The sequence below is a fragment of the Neoarthrinium moseri genome (assembly GCF_022829205.1).
Source record: "Neoarthrinium moseri strain CBS 164.80 chromosome Unknown scaffold39_Wmoseri_CBS_16480, whole genome shotgun sequence".
Classification (NCBI taxonomy): domain Eukaryota; kingdom Fungi; phylum Ascomycota; class Sordariomycetes; order Amphisphaeriales; family Apiosporaceae; genus Neoarthrinium; species Neoarthrinium moseri.
The window spans coordinates 1-14798 of record NW_026055153.1 but is presented as its reverse complement, the minus strand read 5'-3'; the positions used below and the strand labels follow the sequence as shown (position 1 = coordinate 14798).

At 54.0% G+C, this 14798-nt stretch overlaps 5 protein-coding genes across 5 annotated transcripts; 3 read left to right on the top strand and 2 right to left on the bottom strand.

The window, feature by feature from the left end:
* Positions 1-108: 108 nt before the first annotated feature.
* JN550_008894 (uncharacterized protein) lies at positions 109-1335 on the top strand (the record flags this gene model as incomplete). The annotated part of the gene is made up of 2 exons (XM_049320906.1): positions 109-467; positions 660-1335. 2 exons carry the CDS (start codon positions 109-111, stop codon positions 1333-1335), a joined length of 1035 nt encoding a protein of 344 aa, XP_049169010.1.
* A 1423-nt stretch (positions 1336-2758) lies between these two features.
* JN550_008893 (uncharacterized protein) lies at positions 2759-3911 on the top strand (the record flags this gene model as incomplete). The annotated part of the gene is made up of 5 exons (XM_049320904.1): positions 2759-2761; positions 2941-2974; positions 3079-3125; positions 3236-3394; positions 3519-3911. 5 exons carry the CDS (start codon positions 2759-2761, stop codon positions 3909-3911), a joined length of 636 nt encoding a protein of 211 aa, XP_049169009.1.
* Positions 3912-5043: 1132 nt separating this feature from the next.
* On the bottom strand, positions 5044-7471 carry JN550_008892 (uncharacterized protein; the record flags this gene model as incomplete). Its single annotated transcript, XM_049320903.1, has 2 exons — positions 5044-6863; positions 7006-7471. The coding sequence occupies 2 exons, from the start codon at positions 7469-7471 to the stop codon at positions 5044-5046; spliced, it is 2286 nt and encodes a 761-aa protein (XP_049169008.1).
* Positions 7472-9839: 2368 nt separating this feature from the next.
* Positions 9840-11465, bottom strand: JN550_008891 (uncharacterized protein; the record flags this gene model as incomplete). Its single annotated transcript, XM_049320902.1, has 2 exons — positions 9840-11284; positions 11354-11465. The coding sequence occupies 2 exons, from the start codon at positions 11463-11465 to the stop codon at positions 9840-9842; spliced, it is 1557 nt and encodes a 518-aa protein (XP_049169007.1).
* A 1187-nt stretch (positions 11466-12652) lies between these two features.
* On the top strand, positions 12653-13504 carry JN550_008890 (uncharacterized protein; the record flags this gene model as incomplete). Its single annotated transcript, XM_049320901.1, has 1 exon — positions 12653-13504. The coding sequence occupies one exon, from the start codon at positions 12653-12655 to the stop codon at positions 13502-13504; it is 852 nt and encodes a 283-aa protein (XP_049169006.1).
* Between the last annotated feature and the right edge of the window lie 1294 nt (positions 13505-14798).

The following is a 14798-nucleotide window of genomic DNA, read 5'->3' as shown; positions in this document are numbered from 1 at the left end:
GGTCTCTTCGGGCCTCTCTTCTCTCGAGAGAGGGAGCCCCGAGATAGGTTGCTTCCGTTCCCCTTGCACTCAACCTCCAAGAGCGTAATAGTTTACCAATTCTACAAGATGCAGCTCTCGCTGGATACTTGCCTCTTGGTGTTTCTCGTCCGATGCCATATCGCTTTGGGCTTACAACTTCCTCATGTCGCGCATCCGACTCAGCGGCCCGTCGTGGTAGAGGGTTCTGAAGTGCAGCCATCCTTGGATCTGCCGCAAAAGACGCAGCCACTGATCCAACCATCACCAATACCGACTCATGGGGCCGACTTGCGAAACGGCTCCATGGATTACAATGAGATTCTCGAGCACCGGGCCCTCACGACGGATGCAGTGACGTGCGGATATGCCGGAGGCGATCCAACCAAGCCAAGGACAGCAAACTCGGGATACAACTGTCGGATCGATGCAGTTCGAGATCTGTGGGGGTTCTGCCCAACATCAGTTATTTCTGCCAGCGACTGTGGACTTGCCGTGGCTTGTTCCGATAAACATGACTGTTCAGGCATTTGCGGAAAGACTGGTATTGCGTCTGCAACAACTTTTACTTGGCAAGATACCCTATATTTACACTATCCGACGGGCTGTGTAGTGTATACCTTGTCCTAACTAGTTATTAGCTCATTATCTGGCGAGCCTTACTGTTCGACTGTTCTCCTCGACTCTGGACCTGACCTCACGTTCTCTTACATTGCGTGCGGCCCAACGGCCAAAACGGACATTCTACTTGCTAATCCTACTTCTCCCACGACCACCACGAGCAGCAGTTCAAAAACCTCAACTACAGCTTCAAGCTCACCTTCGATCTCAACTTCCACTCCAGGGAGCACATCCTCAGCATTCAGCTCATCCCTTTCAGCGTCCCTGTCCTCGTTTTCGGCCGCAGCATCAGCGGAAGCGCAGGCTTCGAGCTCGGACGGATCTTCTGGAAGCAATACGGGCGCCATCATCGGTGGTGCTTTAGGTGGGCTGGCGCTTGTGTGCATCACGGTGGTCGCTGTGGTATTCGTGCTAAGGAGAAACCTGAGGAAACGCCGCGAAAACGGCGATTTGGGGGCAACATCCAACGTGGAGCCAACTTATGGCGACTACGCGGGCCAGCAGATGGATAGTAACAAGACGTCGTGGGCGCCGCCATACTATGTGCCAGATCACCAGACGTACCCGATGGAGATGCATGCTGATGCAACCACACAACGGCCGAGAGAGCCAGCTGAACTGGAGGTCCATGTCCTCACATCCGAGTTTGATGGTCGCAGATCCGAGTTAGACGGCTTCACGGCTGGGAGGCATTGACCTCTCTCCATCGACACCACATCTCATGTTGAAGAGTGCACTATACGTAGGCGTTTGGAGGATAAGGAATACCCAGGCTTGACTTATTAAGTATCGACTAATTTCGGGCGGAGGAAGATTTGGATTTAGCGAAACACGAAGTGTCTACCAGTAGAATTATGCCATAATTGACCACTGTGTCCGCCATATTCACTTCTTTTCATCTGCTCGAGGGTTGTGCCTTGTCTCTATCGTATACCCCCTTCGCATTTTTTTGTTGTTTGGGCTGCCTTGGAGACGACCTATCATATGATCACTGGCAAACCCGTGCTTATTCACGATTAAATAGTCCGCTTTGGCCAGGCCCTCTTCTTCTACGAGCAGTAGCGGGCCATAGGGCTCAGGATCTTGGCCATATGCGAGGTCCAGTAGTGACGCCCGGTGTCAACGTTATACACGTGCGGCACGATACAGAATGCACCGTTCCGGGTAGTATCCCAAATGGATTTGGCTCTTCTCATTTTGAAGTGTCACAGAGACCCGGGAACAGTGGCAGGCAGCATGCATGCATGCGTGTGGTGGCTTGCACAGCGCATGCACGTCGGAGAAAGCCACGTTAAAACAGGATCGAAATGCTACGCGTGATTGCACCAATGGAGATGGATGCCATGTTGATATAGTACTTCATAGTGCGGCCGGCTCTAGTGTGAGTGCGACGGTTGACCCATTGGTGCCTGCCACCTCTCAGATTAATCAGGGTTGGATTGGATGTTGAGCAATTATTTGGGCGTGCATCAATCAGACTTTCGTATATGGAGTAAGTACCGGCAGAGGAAGAGCTACAGCCGGGATTGGTCTTTCTGAAAAGTCATGCAACTGGTATACAGATTGTGAAGTCAATCAAGGCAACTCGGCTGTATGTGTCTTGACAAGACGGCTTGCATGCATGCAGCCAACTTGGTCATGTCTTTGGGAGTGGGAGAGACGGCTCCGTTTGATTACCGCGATAAGATGTGACTTGTACTGTATGTAACCCGATAAGAACTGGCAGAGGATTGGCAGAGGATTTCCAGAGGATTTCCAGGCTTGCCCAGGGGACCTCGAGCGTCTAATCGATAAGATAGGCGGCCGGCAGGAAAAGAAAGCGGGTCCCTGCCACTAGCTCCAGGCAAGCCACAGAGTCACCGCCACACATGGGCCCAGCTAAAGGCAGGCTAGGGTTTTTGTGCCCTTTGCGCGGGAAAAATTGCAGAGTTTTGGTGTGGGGTGGGACGTGCTTTTCTGCCCTGGGTTGCCCCGAAGCGCAACCAGTGGGAATTTTTGCCAGGCCGTGGATCGAACGTCGAAACCCGCCCGCCCGATCGAAGACTGCGAGGATACTAACCCGACAGCAACATCTCCTTCTTCGACCATCGCCCATTCCCGTTGATCGCAATCAGTCACAATGGTACGTTCGTCCTGCCGGCTTCCCTGTGCGGCAACAGCGAGCAGCAGCGAGGAGCTCTCGTTGCCGTTGTCTCTCTCTCTCTATCTTCAACGATTTCAACGAGCTGCTGCTGGCTGTTGCTCCCTCGTCTGGCCGCAATCCACGATGGCTGCTGACAGTTTCTTTTCCCGCGCATCTAGGCGATCAAGCACAACAACCAGATCCAGAAGAACCGTACGTCCCAGACTCTATTTCCCGCTCCCGCCGCTCCAGCGAATTCGATGGGCCTTGGCAGCAAGACAGGCCGAAGAACGCACGACTGACATTTTCTCCCCCAGACTTCCGCAAGGATTGGCAACGCCGGGTTCGCACCCACTTCGACCAGGTACGAAATTCTTGAATGCCCCAGGACGGGAGAGGAACCACGATGGGAAGAGAGAAGTGGTGCGATGAGGAACAGCGATCTCTAACATTGGTTTTTTTCCTCGAATCCAGGCTCCCCAGAAGATCCGCCGCCGCAATGCCCGTCAGGCTAAGGCTGCCGCTCTGGCTCCCCGTCCCGTCGACAAGCTCCGCCCCATCGTGCGATGCCCGACCATCAAGTACAACCGCCGCGTCCGTGCCGGCCGTGGTTTCACCCTGGCTGAGCTGAAGGTACACCCCGAACGCCCGACGTTTTTCTCGAGAGGACTCAAGGCACCATGGCCCCTAAGCCTCCCGAGAATTCGTTTCTCCCTCCACCTCGTAGCATTCTATACTGACCGAACCCGCCCTCCAGGCCGCTGGTATCCCCAAGCTGTACGCTCCCACCATCGGTATCTCCGTCGATGCCCGCCGCCAGAACCTGAGCGAGGAGTCGCTCTCCGTCAACGTTGCCCGCCTCAAGGCCTACAAGGAGAAGCTCGTCGTCTTCCCCCGCAAGGCCGGCAAGCCCAAGGCCGGTGACAGCAAGGACGTCTCCGTCGAGAAGACCGTCTCCAGCCTGTCGTCCGCCCTGCCCATCGTCCACGTCCCCAAGGGCATCACCGAGGTCAAGAAGAGCGACATGCCCAAGGCCGTCGAGGGTGGCGCCTACACGACGCTCCGCATCGCCAGAAGCAACAAGAGGCAGCAGGGCAAGCGGGAGAAGCGCGCGAAGGACGCCGCCGAGGCCGAGGCCAACAAGAAATAGACGACGCAAGGATCAGCAAAAGGGGAAGGACGGATGGAGATTGACAGTCAGTTACGGGAGTACGGATAAGGCATCAATCATCATCATCGCGAATTTGGGCTCTGCTTTACTCTTCTCGTGCGTTGTTGCCCCGGCGGTTGCGATGGTCGGTCATCTACAGGGAATGGTCTGGTCTCATGCCGCGTGTCAACTAGAGAAGACGAATGAAAAAGATAATTCATCATCTCTGGACAAACCACAAGGGAACTTCTGAGGGGAGAAAAAAAAAAGGCCGCTTCGGCTTCTGTTGTCCATATGTTTGGTGCTGCGTTGCCGAGTCAGCAGTTGCATATGCTGCACTGGCGTTTTATGGACTGGCTTCTCTGGGTGACTTGACGCGGACTTGCCCATGTGATTGCCGATGTTGCCACCTTGACTGACCTACAGGTTATTGAGACTTCCTGGTGCTACTGACTACTTTGCACTGTAGTGAACATGCAGATATATCCTCAGAATCAGGACTGAGACTGGGAAAGAATCATTCAAAGTCCGCTACGCCAACGATCTGAACCGACCACGAAGCTGGAACACAATCCGGTACGATCAATGGAGTGTCAGGTCACCAAGGGGCCTGGACCAGCAAGATCGGTTTACACGACCGACAGTCTGAGATGCTCTTTGACCGTCTGTTTTCGCACTTCAGGGTCATGGGGCATCCAGTCAGTATCTCGGAAGCCGAGAGGACATGCACTTTGGCCATGCGCATGCGGGCAAGATGAATACCAACGGGATGGAAGTTCTATTTCCTGCCTGAGCAATGCATTGCCCCAATATCGGGGTCGGCTGGCCCTCTAGTGATGCCTGATGTCCATGTACTTGCCCTTCGTGCTGTCTCATGTATACAAGTAGACAGACTATCAAGGCAACAGGATTACGCCCCCAGTAGCCATGCCTTGGTATCCATGATTTCCAGAGAAACCTCATGCTAAAATCTATTCCAGGATGTAAGCACGCAACTTGACTTGGCCCCTATGATCTTCTCCCCTTCCACCTAAGGCCGGAGCATCAATCCGAGCATGTCCTCAAAGTCCAGGGCCCGCGTGTCAGCCATGAAAATATTCCAGCCCAGCATCATCAGTGTGCTTGGGTCTAGTCAAGCCGCACCGCCTCCACCCTCGCCGTCGGCGGTGGTGGCGCGATCGTTCAGTACCAGCTCGCCGCCGGTCCGCAGGATCTCGCGGAACGTCTCCAGCGGCAGCACGCGCAGCTTCTCGGGACACCGCTGCAGCAGCTCGGCGATGAGCACGAGCCCGTTCTCGCGGTCCACCCGCTCCATGCCCGCCTTCCTGGCCGGGTCGACCTGCTGCGGCTCCAGGCCCTGCGGCAGCATGCCAGGCACGCCTGCCTCGGCGCTGTCTGCGCGAGCCCCGGCGACGAGTTGTTGGCTGTCCGGGCTGCCGGCGGCGATGGTGTCGAGCTCCTCCAGCCCGGCCAGCATGTCGTGGCCCGTCACCGTCTCGAGCAGGGCCCGCAGCAGCTCAATGTTCTGCAGACAGCTGGCGACGATGGAGGCGCCCGAGGGAGTCCGCGACATCAGCGCCATGACGAACCACACATCAGACCGCAGGACGGGGAACTTCTTCTGCGTGCCGAGGTAGATGAGGGCACTGGGAAGGGTATCGTGGTTGTCGTAGAAGGTCTCTAGGGCCGTAGGGGCCGTAAAGCTCGAAGAGGCGGGCTGCGGAACGGAGTTGGGTGAGGACGTGGGTGAGTGCTCGATAGAAGCCTGGGACGCGGCCCGAGACGTAGTGGGAGACGGGGTCGGGAGGAGAGTTGATGCATCAGGTGTCGAGTGCAGAACGCGGAGAACGGCAGCCATGGCTCGCGCAGCCTCGGTTTTCGTAGGTTCCTGATCCGAGCGTAGGAACAGGCTGATGAGAATGTGCAGGTAGTCTCGTTCATTCGCCGGCGACGAAGGGTCGGCGCTCAAAGGCGCGCACATTCTCTTCACGTTCTCGGGGCTGGAGACCAGAAGGAGCCGCGTCAGTGAGACAGACGTGAACTGCACTTGGACCTGGGTGTCCAGGGCCCAGAGACGTGGAAGTACGTGAGGCTCCAGAATGCCCGCCTCGCCTAGGATAGCTTTATTCGGTGCTGGGATGGCTAGGTTTTTAAGGAAGCTCAGGGCCGAGTGCAAGAGCTGGGCATCTGTATTGGAGGGACTGGATAAGATTGCGACCAAGGGCCGATGTATCGACGCGCTCTGTACGAAGGCGACACATGCCTCATCCGAGCGAGCGAGGTTGCCCAGTGCCAGACATGCTGCGCTCTGGAGCTCGATATACGGGTTTGCAATCCACCGCTGGAGTGTCTGAGCCTCGCCGCTGCCAATCGGACAGGCTGAGGCGAATAGGGGGTTGGCCGAGACGTCAGCTAGGGCCTGTGTGAAGATGGATTTGACATTCTTGAGCTGCGCGGCTTCATCCGGATCCCCTGTGCTGATGTCAAAGGCGACACTCGCCTTGGAGAAGGCCTCCAGCAGCAGGGAAACGGCTTTGGGGGTCTTTAGAAACGCATCTTGGAAGACTTGGTTGGAGAGGTAGGTTAGTGCGACGGACGTCTGGGCCAGGAAGTCCTCGAGGTCGGCATCAGGGGTTGCGGCTAGCGTCAGGAGGATGAAAGGGGTGGCAGGGTGGACAAAGTTGGCCTCCGGCTCCTGGCGCGAGACCAGGCCAAGCAGCTTGCAGATGATGTTCATGAAGGCATTGGCATTGGCGAGCCGCTCCGGGGTGGAGATCAGGGTGACAAGCTCAGGGTTGATGCCGGCCTTGTAGGCGGCGATCTGAGCGGGCTCGTAGTCAACGCAAATGTTGAAGAGCACCGGGATAACAAAGGCAATGATAGAGTCGTTGTTGAGAAGGTTGACAATCCTGTGCATGCAGTTTGCCGCAACCACCCGGGCTCTGTTCTCATCTGTGTTATATCGTCAGTCAAACTAGTCGAGCCCAGGAGATCAATGTTCGCCGCCACTTCTTGCTGTCTCTGTGGCAGACTGGGCAAGGCAAACAAAACAGGTCAAGCAGAATTGGGCCTTTCAAACGGAACTCTCACTTACCCGTGTCTGCACACGAATTGCCAATGACGCGCAGCGCGTGAACCGTAATCATCTGCGGCACGTCCTGGCCTCCTATAATGCCAATGAAGAAGCTCAAGACCCCGGACTGGCCCAGGGGCAGCCTCCATGAAACATCTCTGCTTCCGTCTCCGATCTTCTGGGCGATGGCGAGAAGTTCTGCGCTCCCGGACGGCGATGCGGACAGCTTTCGGAGTGTTGAGAGCACTGGGCTGAGCTGTTCCACTCGGCGGGAGAACTCCTCATCAGGGAGAGCGACCTCGTCGTCTTCTTCCGGGTTAGTTGCGAACAGATGTTGCTGGCTTCCCCGGAAGAGAGCCTCGACAGCGTTGAGCGTCATGATTGGTTCGTCTGCTTCTGGAGTAATGATGCTCGTGGGTTCCGTGGCTGCCGTGTCAGGGCTGAGGTCGTCATCCACAGCACGACCAGGAACCGAGGGGCCGGCCATGATGGCCCTTTTGACAGCAAGAGCTTATACTGCACTGCTTCCGAACGAATCCAGCTTAGCTAACTAAGCCACCGGTGCGACGAGTCCCACGTGTGAAAGTTCTCCCGCAAGTGATAGGTGATTATGTAAATGGGTCTAGGTATGCGGATGGGTGGCAGTTGGTTGAATCCTCCAGGGGTTGGGGATCGTCAGGCGAGCAAGCGAGCAAGTGAGAGCCTTTGCACGGTCCGGGTAGGAGCCGCCGAGCCTTGGCGGTGAGGATCCCGTCCCAACCCAAATAGCGCCTACGACTGACTGATTTCACGAGGGGGGCAATCTGTAGGTTTCTGTAAGTCTGTCCCGAGTGGGCTGAAATCGACCTCCGACAATCAATGCCAACATTGGTCTCACTATCGGTGTCTCATTCATAAGTCGAGTCCCTCGAAATGAGTGAGCCCAGTCTTTCCAAGGGTCGCCGTAGCGCTAGCAACAAGTCACGTGCGGTCGGTCCAACTTACATTGTCTCAAGTATGGCGTCTTCTCTACAACACCGATTATTGATTGCGGCTCCCAACTCTTTTCACACATCAATCCTACTTGGTAAAACTCTCGGCTGTCACCATAGCCCTTGCAGTGTCGGGCAGCATCGTTTATTTGGCACTCGTATTGGCCTAGATCAGCATGGGTTCATTCAACGCTATGCCTTGGTGGATCACCCGCAGTGAACGGCTCTCTGCAGCCGCATATCTTGCGGCAGGATCTTCGAGGTCAGGTTGGTTATGCGTAGAAGCCATCACGGTTAGGCCCCCGAATGATGCACACCCGAGGGTCTATTAGAGACTAGAGACAAGGCAGCCAGCTTCTACGACGGTATAATCCGTCCAATGGAACTCGTGGCTAAGCTCCTCGGCTGGACTCTTGGTATCGGCCGGCCGGGTAGTTCGTACAGGTTGGTACATAGAAGCATGGCGCCGGCGATATGCACATTTAGCGTATTGATCTTCAAGCCGTACCACCAACCACCCACCACCCATCCCCGACTCTTGTAACCTGGCAATCTGGTGACGGCCATATTTCCTGGGCGCAGAAACGACCAAGTTAGTCCAGTTGGTCAGTCCAGTAACAGAACGCAGCAACGCTCTCCTTCAGACTAGTGGGTGCCGGTGATGCCGGGGTTCACGCATTGCCAAGCTCGCTCCCAAGCCTCTGGAGGGTAGCAAACTCGTATGCAGTGTCGAAGCAAAGCGTTCAGGCAAATTGATTGGGTAATAAAGTTGTCTGCCGGATTCACTCAAAGGCCTCCAGCGGTGATATTGTCCGAGTGAGGGTTAAAGGCGTGCACGGCCCACCCTCAAGACCCTATATCATGAATGTCAGACGCTGTCGCTTTGCCCAGTCCTGCTTTGTAATCCACCCCGGGCTGCAGCATGATCGACTGCATGTCATAGCCAATGACGCTCCGTCCACGGCTTAGACTATATATGGACAGGAATGACAAAGCGGACGCGGTCACCGAACAAGTGTCTGCATTAGAGCTCCAATCGGTCCTCGGAATTGAAAGGCACGGTTGGGTCTTCCTTCTAGCTTATGCCTAAACTTCCGAAGCTTGTCATAGATGCTTAGCGGCTAACGGTTGTTCCTAAAAACTGCTTTTCCCCTTAGGGGTTGAATAGCAGAGCTGTAATAAGGCTAAACTCAACTTCAGTCATTTGATCAGCCTTTGGGCTTCATGGGAGTTAAAGGGGCTTCAACTCCCACGAAACTGAGGTAGTTTGCTACTCCATGTGTTTTTGTAACATTCAGGCCTTCCAACTGAAACTCAAGCATCCGTCCAGTAGTACTATGACAGTTCCATTTTGCTCTTTAACGGTAATTCAACGTTCGTAACGTTGAATGCATGATCATTCAGAACGCATGCTACAGCTCGTTGGACTCCATCTCGCTCTCAATGTCTCAAGTAGGCTGATAGCAGAAGACCCCCAAGTCCTAGGTAGTTCCCTAACAAGAGTTGTAGTAGATCATCTCAGTTTATAGCCCTTGTTCCAATCACCCAAGTGAGACAAACAAAGCTTGGAAACGAGTTAGGTAGCTCATGCGTATGCCTTACACCGGCATGGATGACCTCAATTAGGCAGGCTGTGCATTCATGGAGGACTCATCCTCCTTATGCTACACTGTGATCTGGCCTTGTTCGACAGCCGTATGGCTTTTGCCCACCCAGGAAGTATGCTACAACCGGTAAACCACAAAGGCTCCGCGGGAACTACCACTCGATTTCCAAAAGACCTATACGTCCAGTGCATCCAGCAACAGTGACGGTCTCTCCACCATTATCTAACCTCGTATCCCAGAGGGCTATTGGTAAGGATCCAGTCCAGTCCATTCGGTTTCACGAAGAGCGTCGCTTCCGGGTGTTGTCTTCGGTGTACCTAGAGGTTGGGGGTCCCATCAGTAAGCTTCGTTCAGATCCGGTCAGGTCATCGCAGTCGTCATCTAACCTTTCGTCCAAAATGGCGTCATCTGGTACATGATCTGGGAGGTCCCTAACGGCTGTGTCACTGTGGCGAGCCAGCGTTTTCTTGTCGAGCTGGTTCACCACCAACACCATGCCAATCATAACAAACACGACCACTATCATGGCGATGGATCCATTTCGCCAATATGGCGCATCCGATGCTGGGTAGAGTGCGATCCCCCAGAATGTGTACAAGCACGTTGAGGCGGCATTCATCGAATACAGAATGATGGACCGCACTGCGTCGTCACCGCCACGCTGGCAGATAATATTCGCCCATCCATATGACACCGGATTTACCATGTAAGAGGTTCCCGAAAGGTAGTAGGCGAAGAACGTCGCCGCAAAGGGCGGGTTGGGGATCAATAAGATAATCGCGGATATCAATTGGAAGATACAAGCCAGGACACCCATGGGCACTCGTCGCCCTGTCGCATCGATGTGCACCGCTGCCAGGAAATTAGATACGATACCGACCGCCTGAACTCCGAGGGGATACGTGTTAATCTGCGCCTGGGTGAAGTGCTTCTGTTGGTACTTTAACCACAACAGAAAGATGTTCTGCACGACAAAGGCTTCCAGCGCCCCAGTGATGACTGCAAAAAAGCATAGGATATACAATGCTGGTGAAGTCAGAGTCCGCGTAATCAGTGACCAGGGGCTGATGTTATGACCGTCGGCTTTCTTAGGGGGAAGCCTCAGCAAGGCCAACTGCCGCTCGGCTTTGTTCAACCACGATGCTTGTGTCAACTCAGGGGTGTCCGGGAAATACAGGAAGCCCATAATGGCGATTGGACATGTGATTATGCCGTTGATGATGAACACCCACTGCCATCCTCTGAGTGATTTGTTTTCCATTCCGGTGTAGATAGCTGTCATCATAAGCCCCGCAAACATAGTCCCAGCCTGGCCTGACGCTGTGAAGATTGCTGTGCGCTTGGCAATCTCGCGCGGCTTGTACCAGGACCCAATGATGTAGATGGTACCACAGTACGTGCTCGCCTCAGCCAGGCCCTGGATGAAGCGCACGGCACAGAGTTGGGCGTAGGTCGTACAGGCTGCCGTGCACATCGTCAGTGCAGCCCACACGAGGACCATCAGTGGTAGCCAGATGCGTGGAGCAACCTTTTGAATGATGATTCCGTGAGGGATCTGCCCGATGACCGACCCTGCCGTGAACATGGCCAGAACGACATTATAGTCGTTGCCTTCCAGCTGCAAGTCCTCTCGTAGTCCAGCGACGTAGGCATTTGCGAAAGCTGCCCGGTCGAGGTAGTTGAAGAAGGAGCTAATGCAGCAATATGTCAGGATGAAGAAGTCTTGTAACGTCTCAGTTAGCCAGCCATTCCTTCCTTTTAGCCATTCATCTCAGTAGCCGTAGTACGCACCGAGCTTCTGGACCAGCCACCGCTCCTCTTTAGACTGAGCTTCATCTCCAAGCACAAACACCCTAACGTGGGATGCTATGGTTGCCTCTTTTCGGCTAACGTCGGTTTCCATCTTGAGGCTAGCACGGATGGGCTGACTGCCTCTCGTTCTGGGTCTGGATCTGAACCTCGATCTGGAACTAGGTTGCAATAGGATTGATATACAATGGTGTTGCGAGTCGTTTTACTCTGGGGAAAGTTCACAGAAATACTACAGTCCCTTTCTCAGATGACGGCCGTGAAAAATGAAACACGATGGGCCGTTGCCGTGTGTCTTTCGCAGATTTTCATCTTGAATGCCATATGTCGCCAAGCGTGGGGAGCATCCCGTGTCACTGAATTACGTGCGATATGATTGGTCCGGTAGAAGCCAAGACGTCGGGTTATCATTGCTGGCCATCAAGGTATGTAGTTATTTGGCTCTCTCCAACGCCTGCTACTAACTTACTGGTCAAAACTACACAACTCTTGCACTTCACATTATGCATATACACGCGCGCCTACGCCTTTCCTCTGTTTGTCTTAAGCGCCAGACGAATCATAACGGAAGACTGAATCACAGCGGCTAATTTGACTCGTCCACCCCACCTAGACGTTTATGTTTGCTTCTTGTAGAATGTCTTCTCTGATGGTTGCTGCTCTACAACGTCCACTTCCCATATTCCCAAACATGATGCCGCGCCAGATACCCGGGAACCGGCCGCAGCATAGAAATATGGCAATTGATCGACTGCCAACCCCCGAGTGCATAAACAGCTAGGTACGGCACGGTGCTATCCACCAGAAACGCCATACACCACGGTACAACAACCCATTTATTTGGTGCAGCGCTACTCCGAGGTCCTCCCGGCAGCTCCCACGGGGTCTTCCTAGGAGCCATACTGCCCATTCCGTCTCATGGGTGTGATTGGGCCTAGTACTAGTTAGTCCGGACTCCCGTGTTCGTGGGCATCGCGGGCTTGGCCGTGCCGGCATTTCACAGTATCCGGTCTTGCGTGTTAGCGCTACTCCACCATGACCAGACCAAATTACGTTGCGTTTTCTCCACTATGCAGACCCACGATGCGATTGTTATCAGGAGCGTATAGCGCTAGGGCTCGAGGCCGATATAGGCTTATCAAGGTTCGAGTGCCTTTGAGCAACTTCATTTGGTCCAGCATCGAAACAGCCTTGCAACTCCTCTCTAATGGGACTTCCAATTCCAGTAATACGGGGAGTCATTCAGTTTTTTATTTCACGTCTTTCGTTTTCTGCCACAAGATGGTAGCTACACGCAGCGTTCGCGTGGCTATGCTCAATGCGGACATACCGGTACCAAACGTCCGCGCAAAGGCTGCTTCATATGGTGCCATCTTTCAATCTCTATTGGCAGCAGCCGCATCGCGCATCCGCTCCGGGACGAGCATACACTCGTCAGAATTCGACGTCGTCCAGGGCCAATATCCTGAGGAGCTTGCTGATTTCGATGCGATTCTGATTACTGGTTCGGCGGCTTCGGCACATGATGATGCAGAGTGGATTCGCAGGTTGGACGCCTACGTGCTGGACGTGTACCAAAACCACCCAAGGATAAGAATGTTTGGTAGCTGCTTCGGGCATCAGTTGCTATGTCAGAGCTTGCTCAGAGAGTTCGGTGTATGCGTCGAGAAGGACCCGAACGGTTGGGAACTGGGCGTGCAGGAGATAACGCTCTCGCCGAGGTTCTGTGAAGCTGTCGGCAGAGGTCAAAGTGATTCCCAGTCACTGCGGCTGCAGTTCGTGCACGCCGACCATGTCAAGATCCCCGAACCAGAGCGTTGGCCAGATAGCTGGATATTGGTGGGAAGCACAAGCCATTGCGTCGTCCAAGGAGTATACGAGCCAGAAAGGGTCCTCACACTGCAAGGCCATTTCGAGTTCGATCGTTTCATCAACTCGGAGACTTTGAAAGTGTTCGGCGCAGCTTGGGAGCCATGGCGGTTGGATCAAGCTCTCAAGGCCGTAGATGCCGACGATGACGCGGAAAGGGCAGCTGAAATGGTGGCTCGATTTTTGACAGAGGGTCGCAGCAACAGAGATGCATACGACTCTGTAAATGGTCTCTTGACACCCCCTGTTGAGTTCCCAGAGTGAGGATTTCTTGCGCAGGGCACAGAAATAGGCACGGCACTGAAACCGCTGCGAAATGCGGAAGCCTCTTCTCTGTGCGTATCGCTACTTGCTAAGTCCGCAGCTTCAGACAGTCACCAGTCAAACGACCCCGGCATCTTTCCTGGATGCCTGTCGCTCTCCTCCGTCGTTGTAGTTGAAGAATTCGAGTTTGAGGCGGTCTTCATGTCGCCAAGAGATGTCCGGTACCCGACACATTCTTTCCAGACCTTCAGTTCTTCGCGATAAAGGTCCATGACGCATGGATTGCAACTGCTTCCACAGCAGTCGCCAGCCGCCGGCTTTGGGGGCTTCTCATCGCTCATCGCAGCACTTAAGAGAGCTGATTCGCGGGCTGGGGCGAGTCGGGATTTCAGAAGACGCGCCAAAGTCGGGGAGTGCTTCCGTGCCTCCAAAGCCGTGGCAGTCGCGGCCATGGCACCAGCGCTTGAGTTGCAGTGAATTTGTGCAGAGGGTTTTTTTTCCCCCAGATATGAGGGTGATACGTAGGATATCGATGTGATATTGATCGTTTGTTACCTCATTCACTTCACTATTAAACATCTTGAACAGGACACTGTAAATGTCGCATTCAATAAATGAGTTAGTAAAGTCTTGATCGGTTGTTCGGCCCTGGAATTCCCGACTCGGCCCCACTGGAACTGTGCGATTTTAGCTGCTTTCCAGCGCTGTATAGAGTCTCCGAGTCGTCGCACCCGTTTTCCAAACACATCCGGCCTCATAGCATTTCATTTGGTATTGAATTACCGCTGTCACTTAATTACACAAGTGCCGAGCTGTATAGGAGAGATAACCACAGCTTTGTAACAACGCAGCCCAATCGGCCGGCTGCTTGAAATAAGACTACAATGCTCGCAGCGTCAGAGTGGGATGAAAATAACACCATCAAAGTCTGTTCATTGGTATCTGAACTATTTACGAGGGGGGAACTCAACTGGAATTATGTCATCGATGTCTAGTTTGGGGCGGGTAGGCTTCCATCCACTCATCTCTCGGTCTATGTGCAACGTCTTATCAGAAAATTCCACCACTAAGCAATGCTCTTCAAAGAGACGAAGGCTTGCACAAGATTCATGGGAACCCAAGTAGACAGAGGCTATTCAGCTGTAGGTGCTACTGTGGTGGTCCCGCCTGAGACCAGGGCAAAGCTGAGTGTGATGGCATCACCTTGGTTGTACCACTTGCGGATTCTTGGCAAAACGGCCCTTCAAAGAGCTGGAATGAGTGCGGAGTAGACATTCCGTGGAGATTTGAAAAA